At 41.5% G+C, this 24,297-nt stretch overlaps 1 protein-coding gene across 1 annotated transcript; it reads right to left on the reverse strand.

Moving 5' to 3' along the window:
- Positions 1-220: 220 nt before the first annotated feature.
- Positions 221-23,987, reverse strand: LOC139340193 (alsin-like). The gene is made up of 41 exons (XM_070975897.1): positions 23,832-23,987; positions 23,011-23,188; positions 22,307-22,467; positions 21,902-22,126; positions 21,441-21,631; positions 21,236-21,268; positions 20,945-21,136; positions 20,629-20,750; positions 20,301-20,518; positions 19,936-20,023; positions 19,442-19,623; positions 17,540-17,708; positions 16,766-16,862; positions 16,528-16,605; positions 15,995-16,216; positions 15,427-15,598; positions 15,042-15,237; positions 14,712-14,777; positions 14,377-14,536; positions 13,483-13,614; positions 12,900-13,028; positions 12,521-12,544; positions 10,521-10,591; positions 9,982-10,048; positions 9,659-9,837; positions 8,850-8,915; positions 8,553-8,651; positions 8,081-8,245; positions 7,835-7,946; positions 7,155-7,232; positions 6,858-6,994; positions 6,517-6,672; positions 6,273-6,387; positions 5,451-5,608; positions 5,154-5,252; positions 4,730-4,909; positions 4,476-4,521; positions 4,270-4,331; positions 3,903-4,052; positions 3,669-3,765; positions 221-3,380 (listed from the first exon to the last, which is right to left on the reverse strand). The coding sequence occupies exons 2-41, from the start codon at positions 23,028-23,030 to the stop codon at positions 3,342-3,344; spliced, it is 4,953 nt and encodes a 1,650-aa protein (XP_070831998.1). The 5' UTR covers positions 23,031-23,188; positions 23,832-23,987; the 3' UTR covers positions 221-3,341.
- Positions 23,988-24,297: the final 310 nt, after the last annotated feature.

Below are 24,297 nucleotides of genomic sequence, written 5' to 3' on the forward strand. Positions count from 1 at the left end.
GTCCAGTTATTGAACATCCTGGCTCACTGTCTTGACTAAAACTGAGCCATTATTAATGTTATTTGTAAATGTCTACGCTTTCCCTACAATTACTGCTGTTCAAAAAGTCTGTTACATGGTCTGAACAGCTTACATGAACATTTCCTCTGCTGGGAAAACTGGTCACAACAGTTAATTAAGAAATAAAATGAACAACATTCACCAAGAGACAATTCCCGGATCAAACCAGATTTATTGCCCTTTTTTGAGAAAACACTTCCTTCATTTCCTTTCTCAATTAATTTAAACACTAATTAACATTTTGCAATCAGTTCCCCTGATCATCGTTCTACAAATGTATGAAGTTACAAAAATAGACTTAGTTAGAAAAATAATAAATGGAAGTCATTAATTCAGTCAGGTTAGAGCCTCAGTCTGCAAACATCATGGCTAGTCTTACATGTTTTAGCCCATTTGGTAGAAATTGCACTTTATATTATTTCTGACCATTTTAGAAATCATAACTATATTTTTGAGTGATTGGTTTCAGCTTATTTCAGTACAATAACATCACAAAAGAGTCAAAATGCGTCCAGTAAGAAAATACGAATATTCACTGTGACAGACTATCAAATTTAAAATGAGCTGATTTAAAGTTTGAATGCAGCTCTGAAATGATGTCAAACCAGTGGCTGCCTGAAAGGTTATTCTGTAAATTTACAAAAAGGATCCTGTATGTGATGGAAAATGATCAGCAGTACTTGAAAAAAAAAAACAAAAAAAAAAACAGGAGATTTGTTGATACTGGGCTAAGACATGCAAAACGTCCTTTAACCTAGTATTAAAGGAGGCCAGAGAGAGGTCAGCTGAATGCTCTTGTCTCCTCCACCCTTCGTTGTTACACTTGTGGTACATTACCTTCACTGCAGTGGTGTTAACAGCAAAGCGAAAAACAAACATTTAATGACTCTTCACATACAGTTACTGAGAGGTACTGAGAACTTGACTGACAATAAATACAGTACAAACATAACTCAGCAACTCTGAAATGGCAGAAATTATGAGAGAACAGAATCTGATTTTGAATCAAACAGCTGAATCAAACAGCTGCTTTTCTGACATTTTGGCAAGTTTTTTTGTCCATTTTACTCCTGACAACATAAAAACAAGACCAGTTCATTAACAGTAAGTAATATAGCAGCAGTACATACTGTACTGTGTTTGCACCTGCTCCAAAAATACTAAAGCATTGGGTCTGTTTTGTAACACGATAGTTCTCAGTGGATTTTTTTAAACTTCCTTAATAACAGTCACTGCTGGTGGGTTTTCGGATAGAATTTAAGTGTGACTCCATGGAGATGCTTAAGATCCAGCTTTACTTTTAATAAATCTCTAAAAGTTTAAATTATATCCTACTGATAAATAAATTAATATAATTCATTTTAAAGTCATCTGAAGCCCAGGTTCTTTAAAAAAGTACTCACATGACAATTGTCTGGGAGTAAAAAATGGGAGTCATGTCAGATACTGAGAACAAGGAAAATGTAAAAATGATTCTGGATAATGAAAATAACGAACTCTGTCCTAAAAACATCTGGATTGGAAAATGCAGTCATTTATAATCCATGCAGATGGATTCAAAGGATCAAAACTGATGAAAATTTAAAGTACCTTGATGCTTTTTAAACTAGCTTGTTAACTAGCTATATAAATGTCATTAAAAAAAAACAAAACTGCATCTGGATCAGAGTTAAAACACACAGTGATAGACAATCATGGCATACATTCATGTAAGTGAGTGCAGTAGCTGCTAAGAAAAGAGTGAAAATATTTTAAATGTCCTGTCTCACAATGTGAACGAATCCTTTAAATAAATCAATCTCTGCACACCATCAGGGTCAACCCTCCACCACATATAAAATCTCTGGCCACATTTTTAATAACTCCTGCCCACAAACAAACAAGGACTGAAAGCATAATGTCCTTGATGGAGGAGGGGAAAAATCCTAGAATATTTCCTTTTTATGACACACTCTCCTGACTAGTTGGTGAACTAAACTTAAAAAAAAAAAAAACTCTCAGTGCAACATTAAGTGTTGATCCTCAGGCTTGTTCATAGATGCTCGTTCACACACAAACACACTCCACACAAAAACAAACCGCCTGAAATATCAGCAGAGGAATGGACATTTCCTTTACATTTAGCTCATCAGTGTTCCCTCATGAAGTATTTTAAGAACATAATCATTCCCCTCCGTAGTGACGTTACTGCCCTACTGGTCAGTTTACTCTATGTTAGTCATAAATATCAAAAGTTCAGACCTGAGACGAACTGCTTCATGGCTAGTTTCAACATGCTGGAGCACACACAGGTTGGGTTTGTAGCACAGGAGAGTACAAGTGTTAAAAATAAATAAATAGAAATAATTTTACAGTCTCCAGAAACTGAGAGTCTGTTTAGTGTGATGTTCTGATCTACCTCTCCTTCATTCAAAAGATGTAGAAGGGTCTACATTAGTTAGGGGAAAGTTAGTTTTTTGTCATATACAAATGAAATGAATATAATTTACATTTACATAAGCTTTTTTTCCTTTTCATTTCCTGCATTTTTCATAGGTGCCTATAGGTGGCTTCAGTACATTTTGCTATTTTCAACAGTGAATTTACTGTAGTTGGAGATTTTCCTCCATAATCTGCTAAAACTCCTTGGTTTCATTGCACTTAAGTTCTGTGAAATAAAAGAAATGACAACTTGGAAGCCTTTAAGTTCCCTCTGAGGAGAGCTTGGCCGCTAACAACATATTTACATTACTTTAGCTCTGTGGTTATTCGCCCCTCATGTTCGCTTTTAAAATGTGATCGTATTTCAGACTTGCTTATGTCTTGAGTGCTTGTAAATCCTGATAGAAACAGATAAGACAACACCTCACAGGTGCCTGACTGTATATTGCGCACACTGTAAAATAAAAATACTGCACTGTTTTATGATGAATATTACTGGACTCAGAAATGGAAACTGAGCAGATGTATTATTACACAGTATGACTGAATATCTACAGTAACAACATATTTCCAGATGTTGTAGCGATGATGATGCAGTTTTCTAACACGTCCTGAGTCCCGTGTTACCCTCCTGTGAGAACTGTCCTCAAAAATGTTGGCATAAACACTAAAAGGATCAAGTGACATCATTTTCCTGTCTGACAGATGAGTATCTCTCCCTTCCTCTGATGTCTGTCTGTGCAGCCTCTGTGCAACTTTCCAGTGGCATTCAGTAGAAAGCTGCTGGTTTGACTGGTTTTGTTCAGGCAGCCCCCGTGTGTTAACTTTTTGTTGACTGTGTGACATCTTCCTGTCTGCTCCTACACAGTTGACTCCAGCTGGATCTGTATGTAACAGGCCTGCAGCAGAGGAAGGATGATTCAGTGATTACGGACAAACAGATGATTATGATTCGTTTTACAAACTAAAAAGCATCAAAGATTGCAAGATTCTCTAAATTCATTATTTTTTTGTAATTTGACTGTGGTACAAGGATGAATTGTGTACAGTTTGATCCATGTGCACTGAGTGAAGGTTCTTCAATCATCATGTTGTTTTACCACCAACTATAGACATCAGGTTTTAAAAGGCTGTTGAGCTGTTTCTAAACTTTGTTCCAATATCTGTGTGTGTTGGGCAGGTCCCACCTTCAGTGTGGTGAACATCAGTCCCTGCTCTCCATGCTGAATGTTGGGATCCATTAAATCTTCTACCATATTAACCTCAGCTCCCAGGTTCCTGATCCTGGAGGGCAGAATGGCAGAAACACAATATGTCCAGTCAGCAGCCTGCAGCGCCTGCTCACCATACAGCTAGCTACGTTAGCTGTATGTAAATAATAAGTGAATGACATTAGACAGTAAGTAAGTGTGGTAACATACCTCGCCCTGAGCACCACATAGAGGAAGAGGGGGAGCAGGTCATCCATGCACCACAGGAAGTCACCATGCAACAGAGGTTTTACTTCCTGTGTCAACTCCTCAAACGTCTTCTGGATGACGAGCAGTTTGTCTGACGGAGTGAAGGTGGTGCTGCATGTGAACAGAGACATACACTCGCATTTATACTCATAATAATGCACTGTCAATCTCAAGTAAATTGAGCTGTGTTAAGTTGGGAATGAAGCGGGAACTTGTACATGAACACAAGCTCCAGGAGAGTCTGGACGGGATCACACTGCATCAGGTCACATCATATTTACTGGTGTTATTAATTTTGTCAATTGAAGTCAGGTCACATGGCATTTACCTGATTTGTTGGAGTGTCTCTACAGCAGAAACAAAGCAGGCATCTTTACTGCTAGACGTAATCTGTGGAAAAAGTAAAGGAAACCAGTTACAGGCAACAACACAAAAGATGCAACAGCCCACTTAAACCTTATGTTGGAATCACAGATGATCAATTATGTGTGTGAGTCATTCACACGCGAGGATGGAGCGAAGTTCACCACTGACCTGCTGTGTCTCTCCCAGAATTGATACCGACACAGGACGGAACTTCCTACAAGAGAAAAACAACAAAAAGAAAGTGAGTGTGAGCTCCTTGCACTTAAAGCTATTTAAAATATTGGTTACCAACAACCAGAACTACATATTTAAAGTCAGCGCCATTTACAGACAGTTTTAGTCATTGTACAAACAAACGTGTGTGTGTGTGTGTGTGTGTGTGTGTGTGTGTGTGTGTGTGTATGTTGCATGCACACACTCACTCCTGCACTCCCAGGAAGCTGAGCAGTGACAAGTCGGGCTGCTTGTTGAGTCGGAGGATACACTTCCAGTACTGGTCCTCCTCCCGCTCCTCCTGCAGGCAGTACAGGGTAAAGAGAGGAGGGTAGAGTCGAGGGAGCAGCAGAGGAAGGAGCAGAGAGGAGCAGCTCACCACCACAACACTGCTGGACGACAAGGTGGAGGAGGAGGAGAGGAAGAGAGATGAAGGTTCTACATACAATACAACCCGCCTATTTTAATAGCACTGAGATGCACAAGCTGATGAAGAGCTTCACATTACAACTGTGATGCATCTGAACAGTCCTGCTGGGATTCATCTTGTAAGCTGCTGGTGTGTGTGTGTGTGTGTGTGTGTGTGTGTGTGTGTGTGTGTGTGTGTGCGTGCGTGTATGTGTGGACACTCACGCCTGCTCTGCCATGTCAGAGTTGTGTCTGCCTTTGCCTGGAGAGGCAGGGGGGTCTGGGATGATGCCACCGTCATCTGGTAACCCCGGAAACAGAAACCTGCAGGCAACAAGTTATGTTCTTAAGTAAAGGGGCTAAAATTAATATTTATACTCATCTATATTTTATTTATCAATGTGCTCTTTCTTTTTTTTTGCAACTGATTTCTGCATTGTGACAATGTGCTGTGTAGATTGTATGAATTACAAGTATGAACTAGTGTTTTCACAAAGCTCAGAATTCAGAGCTTGAACGTACCGGACGATGCTGTAGAAGTGTGTGAGGTAGGCCTGAACTTCCTGGACGGCCTGCCTGAGCAGCCTGCGGTTGGATCCCACACCAACGTAAGTCATCCTGTAGACAGTCACCAACGTCTCCACCAGCCAGCCCAGAGGGTGGAGGGGGGTTTCACACGCCTGACATACAAACAAGGTCACATAAACACAGACATGGACACTTAAGTGTTACACTATCAAAACCACCAATAAAGGAAGAGACGGTGTTGCCACACTTCTGCAAGACGATGGCAGTGGCAACACTTGTTAAGGTAACATTGGCTACTTCTGACAAAAGTATCATTCTCATTGACAAGAGCCTGATTCTCTACCTATATGTACACTCATTTACCACTTTATTTAGTACATCTAGCTACAATTAGTGCAGTCTAATGGAACCATCCTGCAATAAACCTTCATCAAAGTTGTACTATTGTTTCAGAGACGTATATTCAGCTTTATGGAGGATGTAGTCTGTGGTGCTGCCGAGGTGTTTCTAATATTTTGTCAGATCAGATTACAACAAGAAGAGCGGACTAAGATAATACATAACTTTACTGAAAATATTACTGCTAATGGAAAAAAATGAATGGTAAAACATGAGCACCTCTCAGTCAGTATAACTAATTTATTGCAGGGCCGCTGTATCAGACTGCATGAGTTCATTAGCTGGAAACTGGGTACGATCTATTATTTCTTATTCTACATCTCATTCTTTATACTTTACGAATCAAAGCACAGATTCTTCTAAAGACAGAGACAGAGAGACAGAGTTTGACACAAACACGGAGCCTCCCACTTCTACCTTCATGAGGTATCGTCGTATGTTGTCATAGTTTGCGGTGGTGACTGCTTCTCCGTACTGAGGAATGAACTCCAAACACTCCAACACTTTACTCTGAGACTTACTGAGGTCTGGGCTACAAACACACGCACAAACATAATCACTTTGATATACAGCTGTATATGTAATAAAGGAATGATACCATTTGTCTGTGTGTGTGTGTGTGTGTGTGTGTGTGTATGTGTGAGTTGCTGTACGTATCTACCTGTGTCGTCGTGCAGTTGTTATAGTGACCGCTATGTTCTCCCAGGCTGCAGTCCTCTCTCCTCTCCCAGGAGCGTCACAGCCCAGTCGACTCCAACATTCATCAAACACACAGACCCACCTCTGACCCGCAGGCACCGCGTACTGACCCAACCTGCTGCACACACACACATTTAAACATGTCACTACACAGAACACCAACAGCACACACCTGATCATTCATAATAAGTCAGTTCAGTGACACAAAGAGATAAAAGGCTTGTAGACTTCAGAACAGGCTGCTCAACAGAAGTGAATTCACTCATGGCGTTTGTGTTGAAAAGCAGTTCAAGTAAAACTCACAACTGGCTGTTTCTCTCTTTGTTTTCTGGTTCATCAGCGACTGGTTTGGTGTACGTTCCAACCACCTTCAGCCCTGCAGTCCACTCGCCACTGAACTGGCCCTCCAGGCAGTCACCATTAGCCAGGGATAACACACCCTGAGGAAGAAGGCCGGGGGAGGGATGAATTTGTATCAAATGTATTTATTAGTATTCATTTTGCATTAATTTTACTGAGGGGTTCCATAATCTCGTAACTGGAGAGCCTGACAAACTTAAAGCCAGAGCACACAGATAAATGGAGACAGATGTTTTCTACCTTTCCGTTGACAGTCCAGTCATCAGAAAACTCCCCGTGGAGAGCTGTGTCGTCATCTGACATCAACAGACCGGGCCCCTGATATAAAACACAACCTGCATCAAGATTTATAAAGTCATATCACAGATGTACAATGATTAGGGCTTTGATTTGTTTTTTAGAAAACAGAAGTATACACTGTAAATAAACAATTACGCAAACAAATTTTTGGTTTGCTCCCTGCAAAACATCATTTGAAGTGTTACCTGCAGTTGATAAGAGAAAAACCAAAGCTCAGTGGCACCACCTCCTGTCTTTAAGTGGCATTACACATCAGGGCATCCCCATACCAGCTGCTATCACACACTTTTGTTTATATCCTAATATGTTCAATAGGTCTGTGTCTTAAATATAATGAATGATAAGAAATACAACATGATCAATGATAACAAGTTTAGCTAGATGAGGTCATTAGCACTATTTACTGGTCCAAATTCTACTGGGTGATCCAGGTTTATAGCTCCTCGACAAAACCCCCATATGCACTGACATTAACTATGTTTTTAATTTCCTCCACACACACATCAATAACTCATCAACAAAGCTGATGCCTGTACTTCCTCAGACTGTTGATTACAGGTGCGTAATTGAATCTCAGCATGAAGAAGTGAATACAGTACTTCTTATCTGGGTGAACTTACACTCATCTTGTTGTCTCTGAAGGTCCCTTCATAGTACACACCGTACTGGGTGACAACCACAGCGTTGCCATGTCGCTGCTCGTCCAGCCACATTCCCATGTACTTCTCACCTCTGGAAAGGACACATGAGAGCAGTGAGTGACTAATGACAGTTACGTGAATGACGTTTAAATTAACTCAGTGCACATTCAATACTGCTGGGATAACAAAACCATCAACTATCATTACAAATTACATGTTATCTACCTGGTGATGTCATCGTAGACTCCATATCCTGTCTTCCTGTCGTGGACCCAGTGACCAATGAAAACGCTTGAGGACTTCTTGGCCATCTTACCGGAGCTCAGCATGCCATAACCGTGCCGCTGCCCATCACTGAAACAGCCCTCGTACACCTCGCCACTGGCATACCTGAGTAGATCCCACAGAGACATGAATACAGGTGTACACAGATGGTGGCAGAGCAAAGCAGTGAGACCGCCACTCAGGCCACTGATTGAAAATAAAATGGTACACAGAAGTTATGTCATCCTCCAGTCCCAATTTTGGTGTCTATCTAAACCACTGCTGAGTGAGACACAATGACTAAAGACTGAATACTGCCTTTACCTTTGTGTCAGGTGATGAAGACATGACCTCTGTGACTCAGTTATGTACAATTTATATCCTCTGCTACTCTGTACCTCACTTATAAGTCAGTAGAAAACAGTGTACTGACTTGTACTTGCCGAAACCATGGATCTTGCCCTCTCTCCAGTGTCCTTGGTAGATGTCTGTCTTATTCAGCTCTTTGTTGGGTATTATACACTCTCCATAGCTGAGAAGACAAATAACAATTGTACAGAAACATTGTACAGACAACAGTTTAATTTTTCCAACTTAATCGCACATTTGTAAATACCAAAAAGCTGGTTTTATCTCTTTCAGGCATTAAACACAACAGCACTGAAAATGAAAATTTCTGTTTCTGTTTAAGCAGCAGCTCATTAGACCTGCAGCACATTAATGTACTTACCCATCCTCCAATCCACTCTTAAAGTTCCCGCTGTACGTCCGTCCATCAGGCCACTTCATGGTGCCTCTGTAAAAGGCAATGAGATATACACACACACACACACACACACACACACACACACACACACACACACACACACACACACACACACACACACACAATCCAACTATTTGCATATATCCAGTTTTAGACTGTGTAGCCATTTAATTAGCTCCAACAGGTAGAATCAACTTCAGCCTTCATTCTAACAAAGACTGGATTCAATGACGTCTGTTCACTGTTCACTGTTGCACATCCTTTGACTGCTTATTCTTTTACTTGCATACTGTTCCTCTTCGTCGCACAGGTCTTTGATTTGAGTGCACTAAGCAAACTAATGTCACTCTCATAATCCTGCATGTGGTACGCCCATCTCTGGCATTGTGCTTGCTTTAACTAATTGATGCTTGTGTCAGTGTTGTGTGGCGCTAAAGGTATGAGCAGGGCAGCTCTGAAGAAAGACAGCCATAATCTCCAAAAGAAACTATTTTAAATCCAAGTCAGTGAGCTTTTTGAGGGCTTAGCTTTTTAACTCTGAGTGATCATTCTAACGTTTCTTTATTTTTGGCCCACTGAGCTGCTTCCTTCTGTTGAGTGAAAAAAAATCTTTGAACCTGGAATCACTGTTTGTGGTTAGATTTTCTGGCTGTAGCTGAATCTATATCTTAGAAACAACTGCAATTCCCAGGCTTCCAAACTGGAAGACAAACTGTAGCTGAAGAGTTAGGGGTGGGACATGCGGAAACACACAAACAAACACTATCTCTGACCTGCCATGAACTCGTCCTGCCAGCCAGCCCCCGGTGTACTGAGCATCTTTAAACCGTCCTTCTCCAGTGAACATGTAGGAGGCCGTGCGAGACATTCCCATCACCCCTGGCGACGACCCCTGACCCCCACCACCCAGCACCTGATCTACCGCCTGGTTAATAGATCGTAGCCACTTGTTCTGGAGAGAGAGTGTTTTTTTAAAGACAAAACTCGTACTTGCTGTTTAGCAACAATGCCAAACCACTGACTGTCATTCTTCTACTGATCATCTTGAATGAAGCTGCAATGAGTGCATATATAAGTTCATAAACCATAAATGTACCTTCTCTTGTGGTGTTGAGGCCACCAGGGTGAAACTCTCCTCTGGACATGTAATTTTGATGGCATAGCTGAAGACACACAAAGAGAACTTGACTTGTTTTAACTGCTTTTACAAAAATGATGCAAAACATTTTGCAGATTAAATTGGGTGTCAGATAGAGACTTAATACTACTAATCTGACAAAATTGGTGGTTTGGTTTTAGAATTTAATATTCAGCAGTGGTTGACATTGTCCATGACTGATTATTCATCAGTCCTGAGGTGCTTTAAACACAGCTCATCCACCAGCCACAGCACGCTGGGTCACAAAAAATGGAGTCAATAAAAAGGCAATGAAGAGAATTAATCCATGTTTTTGGTATCAGCAATCTAGGCTGAGGCTGCAGCATTATATTACTGAACATGTTGGAGTGAGTGAGACATCTTGTGTTTATTACTCATCATCATAAACACTGGATTCTACTGTTGCATCTATGACTTTTTATTAGCATTAACAGTTTTAGCATTGACATTCATAGTTTTAGAAACAACAAACTCACAGTCGGCTGCTGTCTTCAGTGACTGGTTTCACCCACAGACAGCTCAGAGGATAGACGTGATGTGTGGAGAACTGCAGAGAGAGAGAGAGAGAGAGAGAGAGAGAGAGCAGCAGTTCATGTATTTTAAGTACCATCTTTCTGCATAAGTCATTGATACTTAATGATATTTGACTGATGCTCAATCTCACTGTAGTCTAATATTCTGGTGAATGAGGGAAGTTACACAAAACATCGGCAATGTAATCTCAGTATTCTGGTTTGTGCATGTAAGAAATGCTGATCGAGATGTCACTGTACACCACTTCCTCTACGAAAATCATATATTTGTCAATAGTTTCCTCCGTGGAGTTCTGACCTTTGTGGTATCTCACGAGTGTTTCCACACCACATCTATTTCATTATTGGTAGAAAGTGAAACTAAACCAGAACACACTTGACAAAAGTAACGAATATTTAGCAAAGCAAACATTAGGTTTTTAAACTGAGTGACTTGTCTCAAGTTTGTTTAAAGTCCCTGCAAGTTGATTTTCATTATAGGCTGGAATGAACTAAAAACAAGGCTGCCTTGAAGGTAGAAAGTCTACAGTATGCTTTAGAGGATAAGCAACAATGCAAAGTATGTGATCAACATGCAAGCCCTCTGATATACTCCTTTCATTTTAGGTTTTTCCAATGTAACTTCAGAGTGTAACTATTACATCTAAATTTACATACGTATACAATTCAGGATTAGGACTATGTCAAAGATCTACTGCACAACACAGGACATGAACCCACAACCACAGAGAGAAACAGGGCAGGTTTCACCGCTAACTGCAGTCTGTTAAGACACCACCATACACCAAACAGAGAGGAAAGCAAAGTACTAGTCAGGGTTCAGTAGAAGAGACACGCAGGACAAGGCAGCAGTACATATGCTGCCATCCCGGCTAATGTGACAGACACACTGTCTTGTATAGAGCTGGTGATGTTGTCTCTTGGATCAGAATAAAGTGGTGGGTTGCATCCTTCACCTTCTTTAACTGGTTATTAACTGGATAATGTCACTGTTGCAAACATGTTTGAAACCCAAATCCACACACACAGCAGCCTGTTTGGTAGCGGCTAAAGCTCAGAATCAGCCACCAGGAAATGAACATGTACAAAATAAATTTTAACACAGGACATCTGCAATGCTAAGAGCCACAAAATTACAAAGTCTAACGTTATGTTTGCCTGCTTCAGACTACACGATTTTAGCCCTGATTTTGAGACAATCTGTCGTGGCCAATCGTGAACGTCAATCGGATATCTGTACTTGTGTAGTGTGACGTGCTAAACAACCCGTTGTGCATTATCTGGGAAACTCCAAAACACCCTGACGCAGTTCACACCACTTCTTGCATTTGCTTTTACTGTTGTGGCGCATTCACAGACATTTTCTGTGTCTTTTCTTTTTTTTCTGTACACACGACAGCATCACACACAACACTTCTGTCAGTTTGACTGACAGCTGCTTCACCCGCCTCTGTGATGACATCTGATGTCGTGTGTGACCATGAGATAAGATGTGCCTTGATCAATCGGGGTCACCCGACCAAGACACAGCAAGAGTTTATTGCAGCCTGATTGTTAAATCTGACACGGTGATGATCGTTTAAGACAAAAAAAAAAAAAAAGCGTGTAGTCTGAACCAGAACTAAGTCTGCCCTCATTCAGGTGGACAGTGGAATTTACTGCAGGGCTCTTGGCCTGAACTACATTAGTTTGAGCTAGACGTGCTGACTTAAGAGTGTACAGCTCATACCTCTGCACATTTAACTGGGCAGAGGAGTAAAAACATACTGGGTTTCGTGTGAACAGATCCTTTAACATTACATAGAGTCCTGTGTTAACAAATATTTATTTGCTTTGTGAACCTGTCAGAGTGTAAGCACTGAACAGAGGCCAGCACACCCATGCTGCTGCATCACAAAGCTCAGTGTGGTTAAACTGGTTGGTTGCAGGTGAAGAATACTTACAAGGCTTTGAGAGGGAATGGCACCCTGAGTGATTAAAAAATACAATGTACAAATATAACCTTTTTCTGCAGAACATGGAACAAAGACCAGATGACAGAGGCGCACACACAGATCAAGATGAAGCTTCATCTGATATGAACAAGACTGACAAAGATCTTGTGCATTTTCTTTGAGGTTTAAACAACCAGTGTTCACTGGGAGACAATTTGAAGTTAACTTGAAAAGTTTTCAGCATTAACAAATCTTATTTACATATCAGCTTCTGTCTGTGGAGAATTATGGTGCCCACCATGGATTTATACTACCTACAAACAGAAGGAAAATACCATCATTTGGCTAACTGTATACAGATTTCCTGTGTGTTTGTATGTGTGTGTACCTGTGTGTGCACCAGCACATCATTGAACAGCATGAACCAGTGGTTGGAGAACCGCCCGGCGTTCTGCAGAGTCAGAGATCTGTTGCTGCTTTCACACACCACACGACGGCGTGGGAGACGCAGAACCTCCTGATGAAGAAACACACATGTACATTTCCTGATTAAAATCTGAGAAACTGCTGAAAACAGCTATGCATCACACTTTACCAGAAATCCTGCCTCAGCCTGCCCTTAACCCGGTGAGATGACTCAGCAGAGGGACATGCTGCATTTACAAATGATCCCCTGGAGACTTTCTGTAGAAAACTACCCAATAAAGACAAATTCGCACATTCACATCTATGACTTAATGACTTAGTTAGCTTTTATCTGCTTATCACTGCTTTTGGTGACCTTTAACTTATGTTACAGAAATTACAATTTGGTTGACATGGTTTCAATGTGAGCACTGACGTTGACCGACACTCTCAATATTCAACATATCTACTTGCCCTTCCAATAATACAGCTAGTGGACTAATAACATAATAGTACCCTGTGTTAAATCATTTCAATGCAATCGTTTGCAGTCCAGTTGTGCTCACAGTAGTTTTTCCAGAGTGGGTCTTCCAGAAGAGGAGGGTGGTTTCAGCCTCCTTCTTCCTCCTTTGCAGGGACAAAGACAGGGACTCAAATTGACTACAGCCCTGATGGAGGGACTGATACTCCGTCGCTAACTGGGGGAGAGAATGAAAAAGAGAAAGATTTGTTTTGTTTAATTTTAGAACAAACAGAAAAGGTTGACTTGGACAGCTCTTACAAACAATATAGCTTCATTAACAAATCACGGTTCAAAATGGACACCCAAGCAGACTGACTGACCTCTGGGACAGATTTGGGCATTTTATTTCTGCCCATGAAAAGAAGAGGATGAAGTGAAATATTTTCTACTCCTCTGTGGTAAACATGACTGACTTCATCAAAATGACAACAATGAACCCAATTAACTTACAAATTAACCAACTTCCAAGAGTTTGACAGGAGTGTGAAAGAGCCCGAAAACAGCAAAACGCTTCAGAAATCACCAAACTGCTCAATTCACTCCAGATTTTGACCATTACGCCTTAGTCTTTCATGTTACATATATTTTATTTACTATTAAATAACTAATATTAATACTAATATTAAATTATCTTCACTTAAATGTGATGATACATTTACATTTATTATAAGTCGTCTTCTTGACCAACTTTATAGACTTCATATCTTTGTAAAGTCTTAAACTAGGAACAGGTATTACAAAATGGAGGCAATCTCATAATCAGGTCAATACAATGACAGTAATAAGTAACAATATATCCAAAGTTACTCAATCATGGGAAATGAAGACATTTGGAGACACAGAAAGTGAAACAGAGAGAAAGAAAAGAAGGAACATGAAAAGAGTGCTTGAGTGAAAAGAAAGAAGAAGCATGAAGAGAGAGCAGCGTCCCCCTCACCACATCGTAACAGGCCGCCAGTTTGAGCAGGACTCGGCTGTACTGGTGAAGCTGCTGCAGAGGCCAGTACAACAGCGAAACCAGATCGACATCGCCACCGACAGACCGGTCTGACACACACAGCTGAGCGAGCACAGTCTGCTGAGAGCCTAAGCAATCACTGGACACAGAGACACAAAGAGAAATGAGACGCTCAGTTATCGTCTGTATTTTAATCTAATTGTGTGTCTGTTTTCAGTCAACCGAAGCTAATGCTGACATTAAGGCTGTGTTTAGACCTTTGCACTTGCAGCACTCCACAAGTGAAAACATCAGGAAAAAATAAAGGAGCTTACAGTGAGAGTTTGTGGAGCGACTGGAACCCACCCATCACCTGGAAGTCACCCACAGAAGAACAATACCTGGAGAGAGATGGACACGGAGAGAAGGAGAGCTTTTAATTTGAATTTTAACATTGAGACAAATATCATATTCTCATTCTACTACAAGAAATGAAGTGTGGTGAAATACAAAGAGAAACAACAAAGCACAATAAAAGAGTGATAATGGGAATTAAGTGAATGATAAGAGAATTAAAAAACCACAAAAGCTGGACTAAAAAAAATGATGTCTGTATTGATGAATGCAGCGTGGATCGTGTGCTGAAACAAAGCGGTGGACCTTACTCTTTATACATGTCCAAAAAGTGCTCAGTTTGGGTCACCAGGGGGAGGGAAGTGACATCACAGCCCTGCATGTCATGCTGGAAGTAGGTGAGTGATGTCGAGTGTCGGCCGATCAGGACGCTCAGATGAACAAAACTCTCGCAGAGAGAGAAGAAGAGATGGGTGCACGGCTCGCCTAACGACGGACACGCGCTCTCTGTGGAGGACATCACACACATGCTAAGACGATGCATTCGCTGATGTCACCCTTACGAGATGCTCAAATCATGCATGTATGATTATTTCACTGATAACTTTGTTGTAGAGTTCTCTGCATTTGCGTTTTCATTTAAGAAGAACATATACAGATTACCACATGAAACAGGGTCAGAGGTAACCCTCTCACCTCTGTTACGTAGCGGTGTGAGGAGGAGCTTCCTGACGCTGCTCAGCCAGCAGTAGAACTCTCTCTCTCTGGAGGCCATCTCATGGATGGCTGAGATGAAACCCATGACGTTCTGGTCTGCCAGCACCGCACACTTCTGACCGCCGCTGGACACACTGCTGGCGTAACCCATCTGCACACACAAAGAAACAAATGTCTGTCATTGATTAACAGTATCAGAATGTTTTAAGTTTTCTTTCATGGCAATATTTTGTAGTTTCTCTCCATTACTTTTATTGTTTTATGTCTCTTTTGGCTTGCTCTGACTTTCTCTCTTTGTTCAGTGTCAGATTTGAAACATGGCAGCTATAAATGACTGCTCTGTGTGATGCATGTCTCCGCTGTCTGATCAAAAGGTTCCTGCCACTACCACACATAATGACTGTACTTAAACCATTCCAAACTATGAGCAATATGTAGAAAATAGACTCCAGTGTTGCAGTTGGAAAAGTGCTCCACCCATCATCTTCCTTACTGTCAGTCCTATTGAAGATAAACCACAAACAGTTGTTTTTTTGGACGTGCAAACCTCCATGCAGAAGGGCAGCAGGGTGGGTCTGACTGTGTAACTCTCTGCTCTGTTGGGTGACCTCTGGGATGACCTTTGGTTCTGGTTTGACCTCTCACTCTGTACTGGCTCTTGCTGCTGGCCGCAGTACAACAGGACTGGCTGGACACATTCTCCATCAGCCAGGAGGAGGGAGTGGCTCTGACCGGCCGACACGTCCCAAACCCGAAGACCATCAGACAGCTACGGTGACCCACCAGGGACAAATTACAGAAAATGTAAAGCTGTCAGTGTGACTACAGCATGTTTCATGGTATATGTCGAATTTTTTCAGCTATACATCCTCCGCATAATGTGTTGTCAGGGTGCAGCATAAATGTATTGATTTATTGACTGACTTTGTGATTGAATGAATTTATCTCAGTGAATCAGAAAAGAAGAAATAAGCATTTCAAGAAATAGATAAATATGACTAAACATGAAATCCTGTAAATTAATTGAGGACTAATGGCTGAATGAACGAAAGAAGAGCCGTGGCTGGCAGGCTGCTGCACCTTTGTCTGTTGAGGTACAGTGACTGGACTGTTGACATGACCGAGCTGTCCACACATGTTGCTGCCCCACGAGTACACCTGCAAAACATGAGTTAGCTGATGTGTGTGCACTCTTGTACCAAGTTGACTTGAAGAAACTGAAAGTTTGGTCAGTCCTCACTTTGGAGTGTTGTCTGTGAATTGGATCAAAGTGCAAGGTTTAGACTTTGGTTTAGGACAGGATGTACGTTTGTGCTACCTGGCAGTGAGCAGTGAGAGCCAAAGAATGGTGGGACCCTGCGGCGACTTGGATCACCTCCTCGCCTGTCAAAGGCTTGATACACAGAGGCTGGAGTCTGAAGACACACACACACAAACATCCTAACAGCTCATGAACACAGGAGGAGTTTCAGCCGTTTTCACTCACCCGTCTCACACATGTCCGTCACCATACTGTGTAAATCTACTTTATTCCTTTTTATGCAGGTAACTACAATAAACATGTGTTTGATTGTGTTTACATGCTGCTACGTAGGTTGTGTAGACAATGTGGAAGAGTTAAGTCTAGTCTTGGGTATCTAATTTTCTTGTGACATTCAAAGTTAAACTGCATTTCAGGTAATTTATTTTAGTAACTTATCCCATGCACACTAAGAAAATCACATAATTACTGTGTTATAATACTTCAGCAATACAGAATAAATACAAATATGTAATTAGATGCTTTAGAGAAATTTATAAACACTATTTCTATGTACTTAAAGTAAGTTTGCAGAGGTTTGTAGTGTGGGAAAAGGTCTCCTTAATGAGTTGAGTTAACGACATAATTTCCATTGTGATTCTAACGTCAATGTTCAAATCTCATCTGTGTCTTTCATTAGCTGATACATCCAAAGTGCCTGCATAAAGTTTCCACCTGGAGCCAGGAGAAATCATTTTCTTTAATGTTTAATGTTGATGATTTCTGTTAATGTATAACAATATGTTTACACAAGCTGGAATCCATTATGAGTGTGTGTCTGTGTGTCCAGACCTGGCAAGCTGATCTCCGTGGCCCAGTTGGCCCTCAGAACCACGACCCCAGCTCCACACTTCTGTGTCCAGAGACGGCAGTCCGTCGTCATCCTCCTCTGGCGCTGGAGCCTGGGTTCGACCAGCAGGAGATGGCCTGTGGGCACAAGGCCGCCGTCGCCGTGGAGACCCTAAAAGAAAAACACATGATCTAATGGAAAAGTTGTGGAAACATTGTTGTTTCAACCAACTGAACCATCACCTACTAGTTAGCATGCATTTGAGCATCTGTCAAGACTGCAAATTCATTTCATCTGTCATACACAGCAACAGCTGCAAGCAGAGAAAGAGACAATGCATCCCCAGGAAACAGCAGTTCACACGCAATTTTCTCACCTAAATAAACCTTACACATGGGCAAGCACATAAACTGCACCCAACAGGTTTGGTATGAACACACCCTAAAGACTACATGTAAAACTCTGCATGCTGAGAGCTGCGTGAGTCTGTCAAGGTGAAGCAGTAAACTGAAACAACTGAGGAAAAGCTGGAACAACTAACAGAACAAACACTGACACTTAATGTAAAAATAAAGAAAAAAAGAGGTGAGTTGTATGAAAGCTGTTTTAAACCCTGCTGTTCAGCATCGCAGTGTAACAAATGTTATAAATTGTTTACTGTTTTTCATTATCTAATAAATACTTTAAGATTTGTGTGACTATTAAAACTGAAAGTCTGTATGCTGGATGGTTTTCAGATCTGTGCCGACAGATGAGACACTTTCATTATGACACTCCTGGAACTCTGGGAAAACCAGAAAATGAGAAGTTGGTCTGCTGCATCTGCTAATCATCAATTTCCCCAAAAGTGTCACACTCTGTCTGTACCATTGATACACTGCACACACTCTCCTGTGGATATACAACCCCAATTCCAAAAAGGCTGCACAAAAAACATAAAGAAAACAGAATGAGATAATTCGCTAATCCTTTTTGACATATACTCAACCGAAAACAGCACAAAGGCTCACAAGCAAGGATGAGGCGGGGTTGTGAAACATATGATTGCATCACAGCTTGTTTGCAAATGATTGCATTCTGTTTTTATTTGAGTTTCACACAATGTCCTAACTTTTCTGGAATTGGGGTTGTATGACACATAAAGAGGCTTTAAATGAATACCTGAGCTATGAGAAGGGCCCATACATCACAACGTTTGTCTCATTTGGCTCCTATCATACAAGCTACGCTGTGACAAAAGGACTTTATCTCAAGTTATCTTAATAAAACAATTTTATCTCACCTTACCTGAACAAAGCAAATACTGCTATCTCAAGATAAAAACTTAACCATGTGAGCATGTGCATGCTGTGATCCTGACTTACATATCTGATGGTTTGAGCAGATGACATCAGATACAGGAGAACCCATTATTGTTTCGTGTGTCAAAGTGAAAAGCAAACAGATAATGTTGCATTCTTTGAATTTCTAAATATTTGGTTGAGCTGCTCTCTCTATTTCTGCCTCAGATGATTGATACTAATCTCATATGTACGTTCAATATGAAGCTGGAGCCAGTAGACAGTTAGCTTTCCTCAGCATAAAGACTGAAAGCAGAGGGAATTTGAACTAGCTTGGCAATATTTCCACCAGCACCCCTAAAGCTCACTAAAGCATTTTAATTGGCTATTGGTTAACTACGGCTGCATATCTTGTTTGTTTACTTCAAACACACACAGAAATGTACCAGGAACTACATGCTTTAAGTATTTCTTCGTGAACAGCTTCTTCCAGTCTTTATCCAGAGCTAAGCAACAGCCTCTTGGTTCAGGGTATCAATCTTCTCATCTAACTCTTGGCAAGAAAGTAAATAAGCGGATCTCCCAAAAGTGTTGTCAAGTTAGTTCACACCCCACCACTCCTACCACGGGTGGGTGTTCCAGGCAGGGAGCGTCTCCTGTTCGCTGCTGCATTCCCTCTCTGGTTTATATTAGTTAGACTGGAGCTCTTCTTCCCCTGCAGTGCCCGCTCCTCTGCCTCAAGGCAAAGCCGAACGTCTTCCAAACACACTGGGGAGGAGGAGAGCGGCACAGCCACTCCACTGTTACTGTAGGAAAGAAGGTCAAAGATCAGGGAGCAAATACACTGTAAGTGTACGTGGATGCTACAGTGTAATTGAGTTTCCAGAGTGTATATCTGCATTAGTAGACTGTCCCCTTTAATATTCTACATTTTTTAGTTAAGCTTGACTTTTGGTTGATTGAACAGAGAGGTGAAGTGGAAACATTTGAGTAAAATGAAGAGCAAAGAAAAAATATCAATAAAAATGTTCTTTCTGCTATTCGAGTGACAACATCACTGAAACACTGATTAATTGACTAAATTCTTGACCGAACAAAGTATTTCACTGTCAACTTACTTGTTGGTTTGACTCTTAATTGGAAAGTCTTCCTTGTAACTGGACGTCAACAGATCAGTGGAAGGAGTGGAGGAAACATAGCTGTCATCTGGAGAGAGCAGAGGTGGTGAGAGGGAGGGAAGAAGGATGTGAGCGAGCGAAGGAGAAACAACATTTATTAAACACTAAATCTATAAAGATCAAAGAAATTATGAAGCAAACAAAGAATGGCAAAATTAAAGAGGCAAAAACAGCTACAGACAAATCAAGGAATTAGTAAAAATTCAAAAGACTGCCAGGCTAAAGATATGAATGAGGTAATACATAAAAGAACAAAAGCGCAAATGTCAAAACAAAGGAAGAAGGAACAGAACTGAATTACCTACCTGAAGTGTAACTGCTCAGTGAGTCTGTATCTCCAGGCCCAGAGGACTGGTGCATCTCCAATGAGTGACTAGCGAATTTCTGGAGGAGGTTCTGAAGCTCCAGTTCATCATGGAAAGCTGAGTTTTTATTGGACCTCCAGCCTGGCAGTGGGCGGGACCTGGGGGTGCCGTCCATCTGGGTCAGAGGGTCAAGCTTTGCGCCAGCTGGAAGATTCTTCCTGAAGTTTGACAATGGAGGGAAGAGAAGTAGAGGAAAAACTGAAATAAATGGAAAAACTTTAAAAACTAAGGGATAAAAAAGAGACCATTAAGTTATGGAATACTGTACTGTTTAGCGTCAGATTTGCCATCTTCAAAAGGACATGAACCAGCTACAGAGCCGGGGCTGCTGCCAGCTGACCGTCCACCTGGTTGGAGCCTCCGTCTGGGACCTCTTCTTCTGGGAGAGGTCTGCGAATGCAAACCAAAGAGGGGCAGCAACCACCGGTCAAAAGCTGAACCTCTTCAACAAGCATTGATATTTACAGAAAAGAGCAGAATGAAATAATGATCTAGCTGCTGAAAAATCTGTGATACCCGATCACAGGAATGAGTGGTTTAAAAATCATCTTAAAATATTTTTATAGCCTCTGGAGTACATTTACCTCGACATCAGTCAGCTCCACCCCTAGTGGACAGTAGTGACCACCATCAACTGCAAACGGCTCCTCCCTCTCTGTCACTGTGTAGTGAGGAGACTGGCCCCGCTCCCTCTTTTCAGGAGGCTTCTGGGTATTGTAGTTCTGTGGAGGTAAACTACGAACCAGTGCCAGGCTGTGGTAGGCACCACAAGCCACCTGTGAGAAATAAACAGGGATGGTATTTCTAGACCCATAACATTGTATTTTTTGTGCAAGTCTAAATACAGCAATGGAGAGATCAGGAAGAGAAAGTACCTGAATTACATGTCTGCCTGACAAGTGCTCCACCTGTGCCAAAGATATAAATAATACAAATGTGACTATTGAATTAGAATATACAGTTTTTGTGGGCTCACAAGCACACACATGCAACAGTTGAAAGGTGAAGACATTCAATATTTAACAGAGCTTCAATGTACACAACAAGGTTGAGTCAATACTTTTCATTTTTTTAGTTTACCTTCTGTGGCCTCCACACAGGGAAGGTGTTCGTGACCAGGCCAAGCTGGCAGCCACTGCCCCACGCCCACAGCTCATTCTGGGCCGACAGAGCCAGACTGTGCTCCCGCCCAAAGGCCAGATCAACAACCCGAACCGCTGCTGGAGGAACGACATCACTGTCCACCACAGTGAGCAGGCACGGCTCTGAAACTGACACAGGATACTTCACATAGCGCAAGTTTTGTTTTGTCCCAATGTGTGTTAACTGATAAATACATTTACGAATTGACTGAATAAGAGAAAGGAAACTTTAAAGAAAGAATAAAGGAAAGGATGGAGGCAGTGAGGGAGGAAAAACATAAGGAGGGCAAGCAGTGGGTAGGACGGACAGAAAGACATGAGTTTGACATGAGACATGAGCGTGTGAAGAAAAGACAGAAGGAAGCAAGGAAGGAAGGATGGAGGTAAGGTGTGACCAACCTGTGCAGTTTACAGTTGTGTCCCTCTCAGTCAGCCCACACTGTCCTGCAGTGTTCTCCCCCCACACGTAGACGCTGCCCTGCTCGCTCAGCGCTCCGCAGTGAAAGCCACCCGCGGCCACACAGACCACCGTTTTCTCCAGCAGAGAGACCTCCAGCACCGGAGCAGACACTGATACACTGAGATTCCTCCAAAACAGCTCCCCGAATGAATACACCAGACCACCTGTAAGACGACGATAGCTGAGTAACAGCACGTTTTCGCATGAAACTTAAACTAACTATGACTCATGACTGTTTCGTTTAGCATTTTCATACCATAGTAGTAATACCAAGATATTCAATTATCATTTAATTAGTTGAACAATCCTATTGGTAGAGAATAACCTTATTTTACCAGACTCACCCTGTGTCAGCAGTAGTCCATGGTGTTCTCCCAGGGCAGTCTGCAGAACAGGCCTGGACAGCAACACTCTCTCTGGATGGAGCTGTGCAGAGGAGCCCCCTGACTGCCAGATGTGGAGCAGCCCTCGCTCAGGATGTGTTGGGGCCTGCTCATCTGCAGGCCTGCAATAACACATATAATTATATCACCATTATGGCTTGAATTGGGCATTGAATTGAAACACCAGTAACAAAATTTGAACCAGGCCATGCTTTCATCGTGAGGCTAGTTGTGGTTTAGTGACACAAACGCGAGTTCTCTGAAAGTTGGATTAAATTCCAGGTCGTTCATCCATCAACCAATAATTGCTTGTTCAGCACTTGCAGGCCCTGACATGCGGTTAGGTTTCAAGGGGAGAGTACAACATCTGCAAAAGACTGAACAGCAGCAGTGCACACTTTAGTTTAACCTACTGAAAGTGAAGCACATTAGCAAAGAATAACTAACTTAATTAGTTTGTCAACTGAACTGAAATAATGCTGTTATACACAAATAATTAGTTTTGACAGAGTGTTGAGAGACATCAGTGGTCAATCTAATCTCACATCTAAAGGAAACAGCACTTCAGTGGCATCTTGCTTTGCTTTTCAACATCTTTCCACCACTGGTTACTGGTTAGATATAAGCAGGACACGGACAACTCAAAACTCAAAACAAGTTGTTACCTCTTCTCTCTGTTCTCCATCACTTCAGACTCTCCATTCCACAGGACAGTGAAGGCATCTTTATTGTCTTATGTTCACTCCCAAAAATAAATCACTTCACAGGAACAAAGACGATCCTCTGTCCTGTTTTGACACCTTTGATTCATCTGGCTTCGAGTGCTTGTTGTCTATAAAATACCTGTTTGTCACAAAAATAAAATAAATGTTTTACTTGACTAACATTTATGTGTATTCATTTGCCTCAGTTTACCATATCATAGCATGCATAACATGTGTACTGGAAACGTGTGCTTATTGTGATATTATTGTCCTAGTTTGACATAATAATTTGAACTCCGGCTCAAAAACAGCTTTTTATGTAAAGGAGTAAAATGAACATTATGTGCTTCCACGACGTAGTGGAGCAGAAGTAAAGAAACGTAAAATTAAATTGTAATACTCAAGTTCAACTATAAGTACAGTCCTGGAAAAAAAGATGTACCCAGTTAAATTCTGTGCTTGACACTATATAAAAAACCTCAGGCAATCATTACTTACCAGAGGCCATAATCACTTAAACGTTAAATCCGTTTAAACACACAGAGATTAGTTTATTACGCTAAACAGCAAACGTCTCACGAGTGAACGTCACCGAGTGAAAATAGAGACAACTGCAACTGCCCTGCCAAATATACATTTTCCCATGTAACGGATTTTACTTCCCCTTGAAATAAAGCACGAAGGTCGTGTATTGACAATATAAGTGAGGCTAAAGCGTTAAAACTGAATTTGGCTAGCTCCGTGCTAACGTTACAACCGCTAAAGAAGCTAACTAAACTTACCAACGGCCAGTTTGAACTCGAGAGACCGCCGCGGGGATTTGTGAATGGGTCCGGATATCTGTGTGTAGCTGTCACGGCAGAAACACTGTGTTACGACATTTTTTAAATTCAAATCAGCACAACGCAGAGAAAGCAGAAGTTGTCTCTGACAGTTCTGTGTTGTTTTCAGGGAGCCAGCTCTCCGATGGCAGCCGGGCAGGGACAAACACGACGGCGGTGCCACACCTGTTGCTGCTATGGCAAAGGCGATAGTGTAAAAGTGAGGTCTCACTCTGTCTCTGTTTCCAGCGCTGGAATCTGGCTGCCAGAGTGTCTTCCTCAAGGACAGCAAACTCCTGCGTTCAAAGTTAACCACAGTAACAAAAAAGAAAAGAAAAGAAAAGAAAAGAAAAGAAAAGAAAAGAAAAGAAAAGAAAAGAAAAGAAAAGAAAAGAAAAAATAATAATGAATAAAATATGCTATATTA

The sequence above is a fragment of the Chaetodon trifascialis genome, chromosome 12, assembly GCF_039877785.1.
Source record: "Chaetodon trifascialis isolate fChaTrf1 chromosome 12, fChaTrf1.hap1, whole genome shotgun sequence".
Lineage (NCBI taxonomy): Eukaryota > Metazoa > Chordata > Actinopteri > Chaetodontiformes > Chaetodontidae > Chaetodon > Chaetodon trifascialis.

Bases quoted from the DNA above. Each gene is read 5' to 3' on its own strand.
- LOC139340193 (XM_070975897.1), bottom strand. From the start codon at position 23,030: ATGGAGAACAGAGAGAAGAG. The intron at 21,269-21,440 runs GTAAACTAAAAA...TCTTTGGCACAG, and splicing joins CTGTGTGGAGGCCACAGAAG to GTGGAGCACTTGTCAGGCAG. The intron at 4,522-4,729 runs GTGAGTGTGTGC...TTTCTCTTGTAG, and splicing joins AGCTTCCTGGGAGTGCAGGA to GAAGTTCCGTCCTGTGTCGG.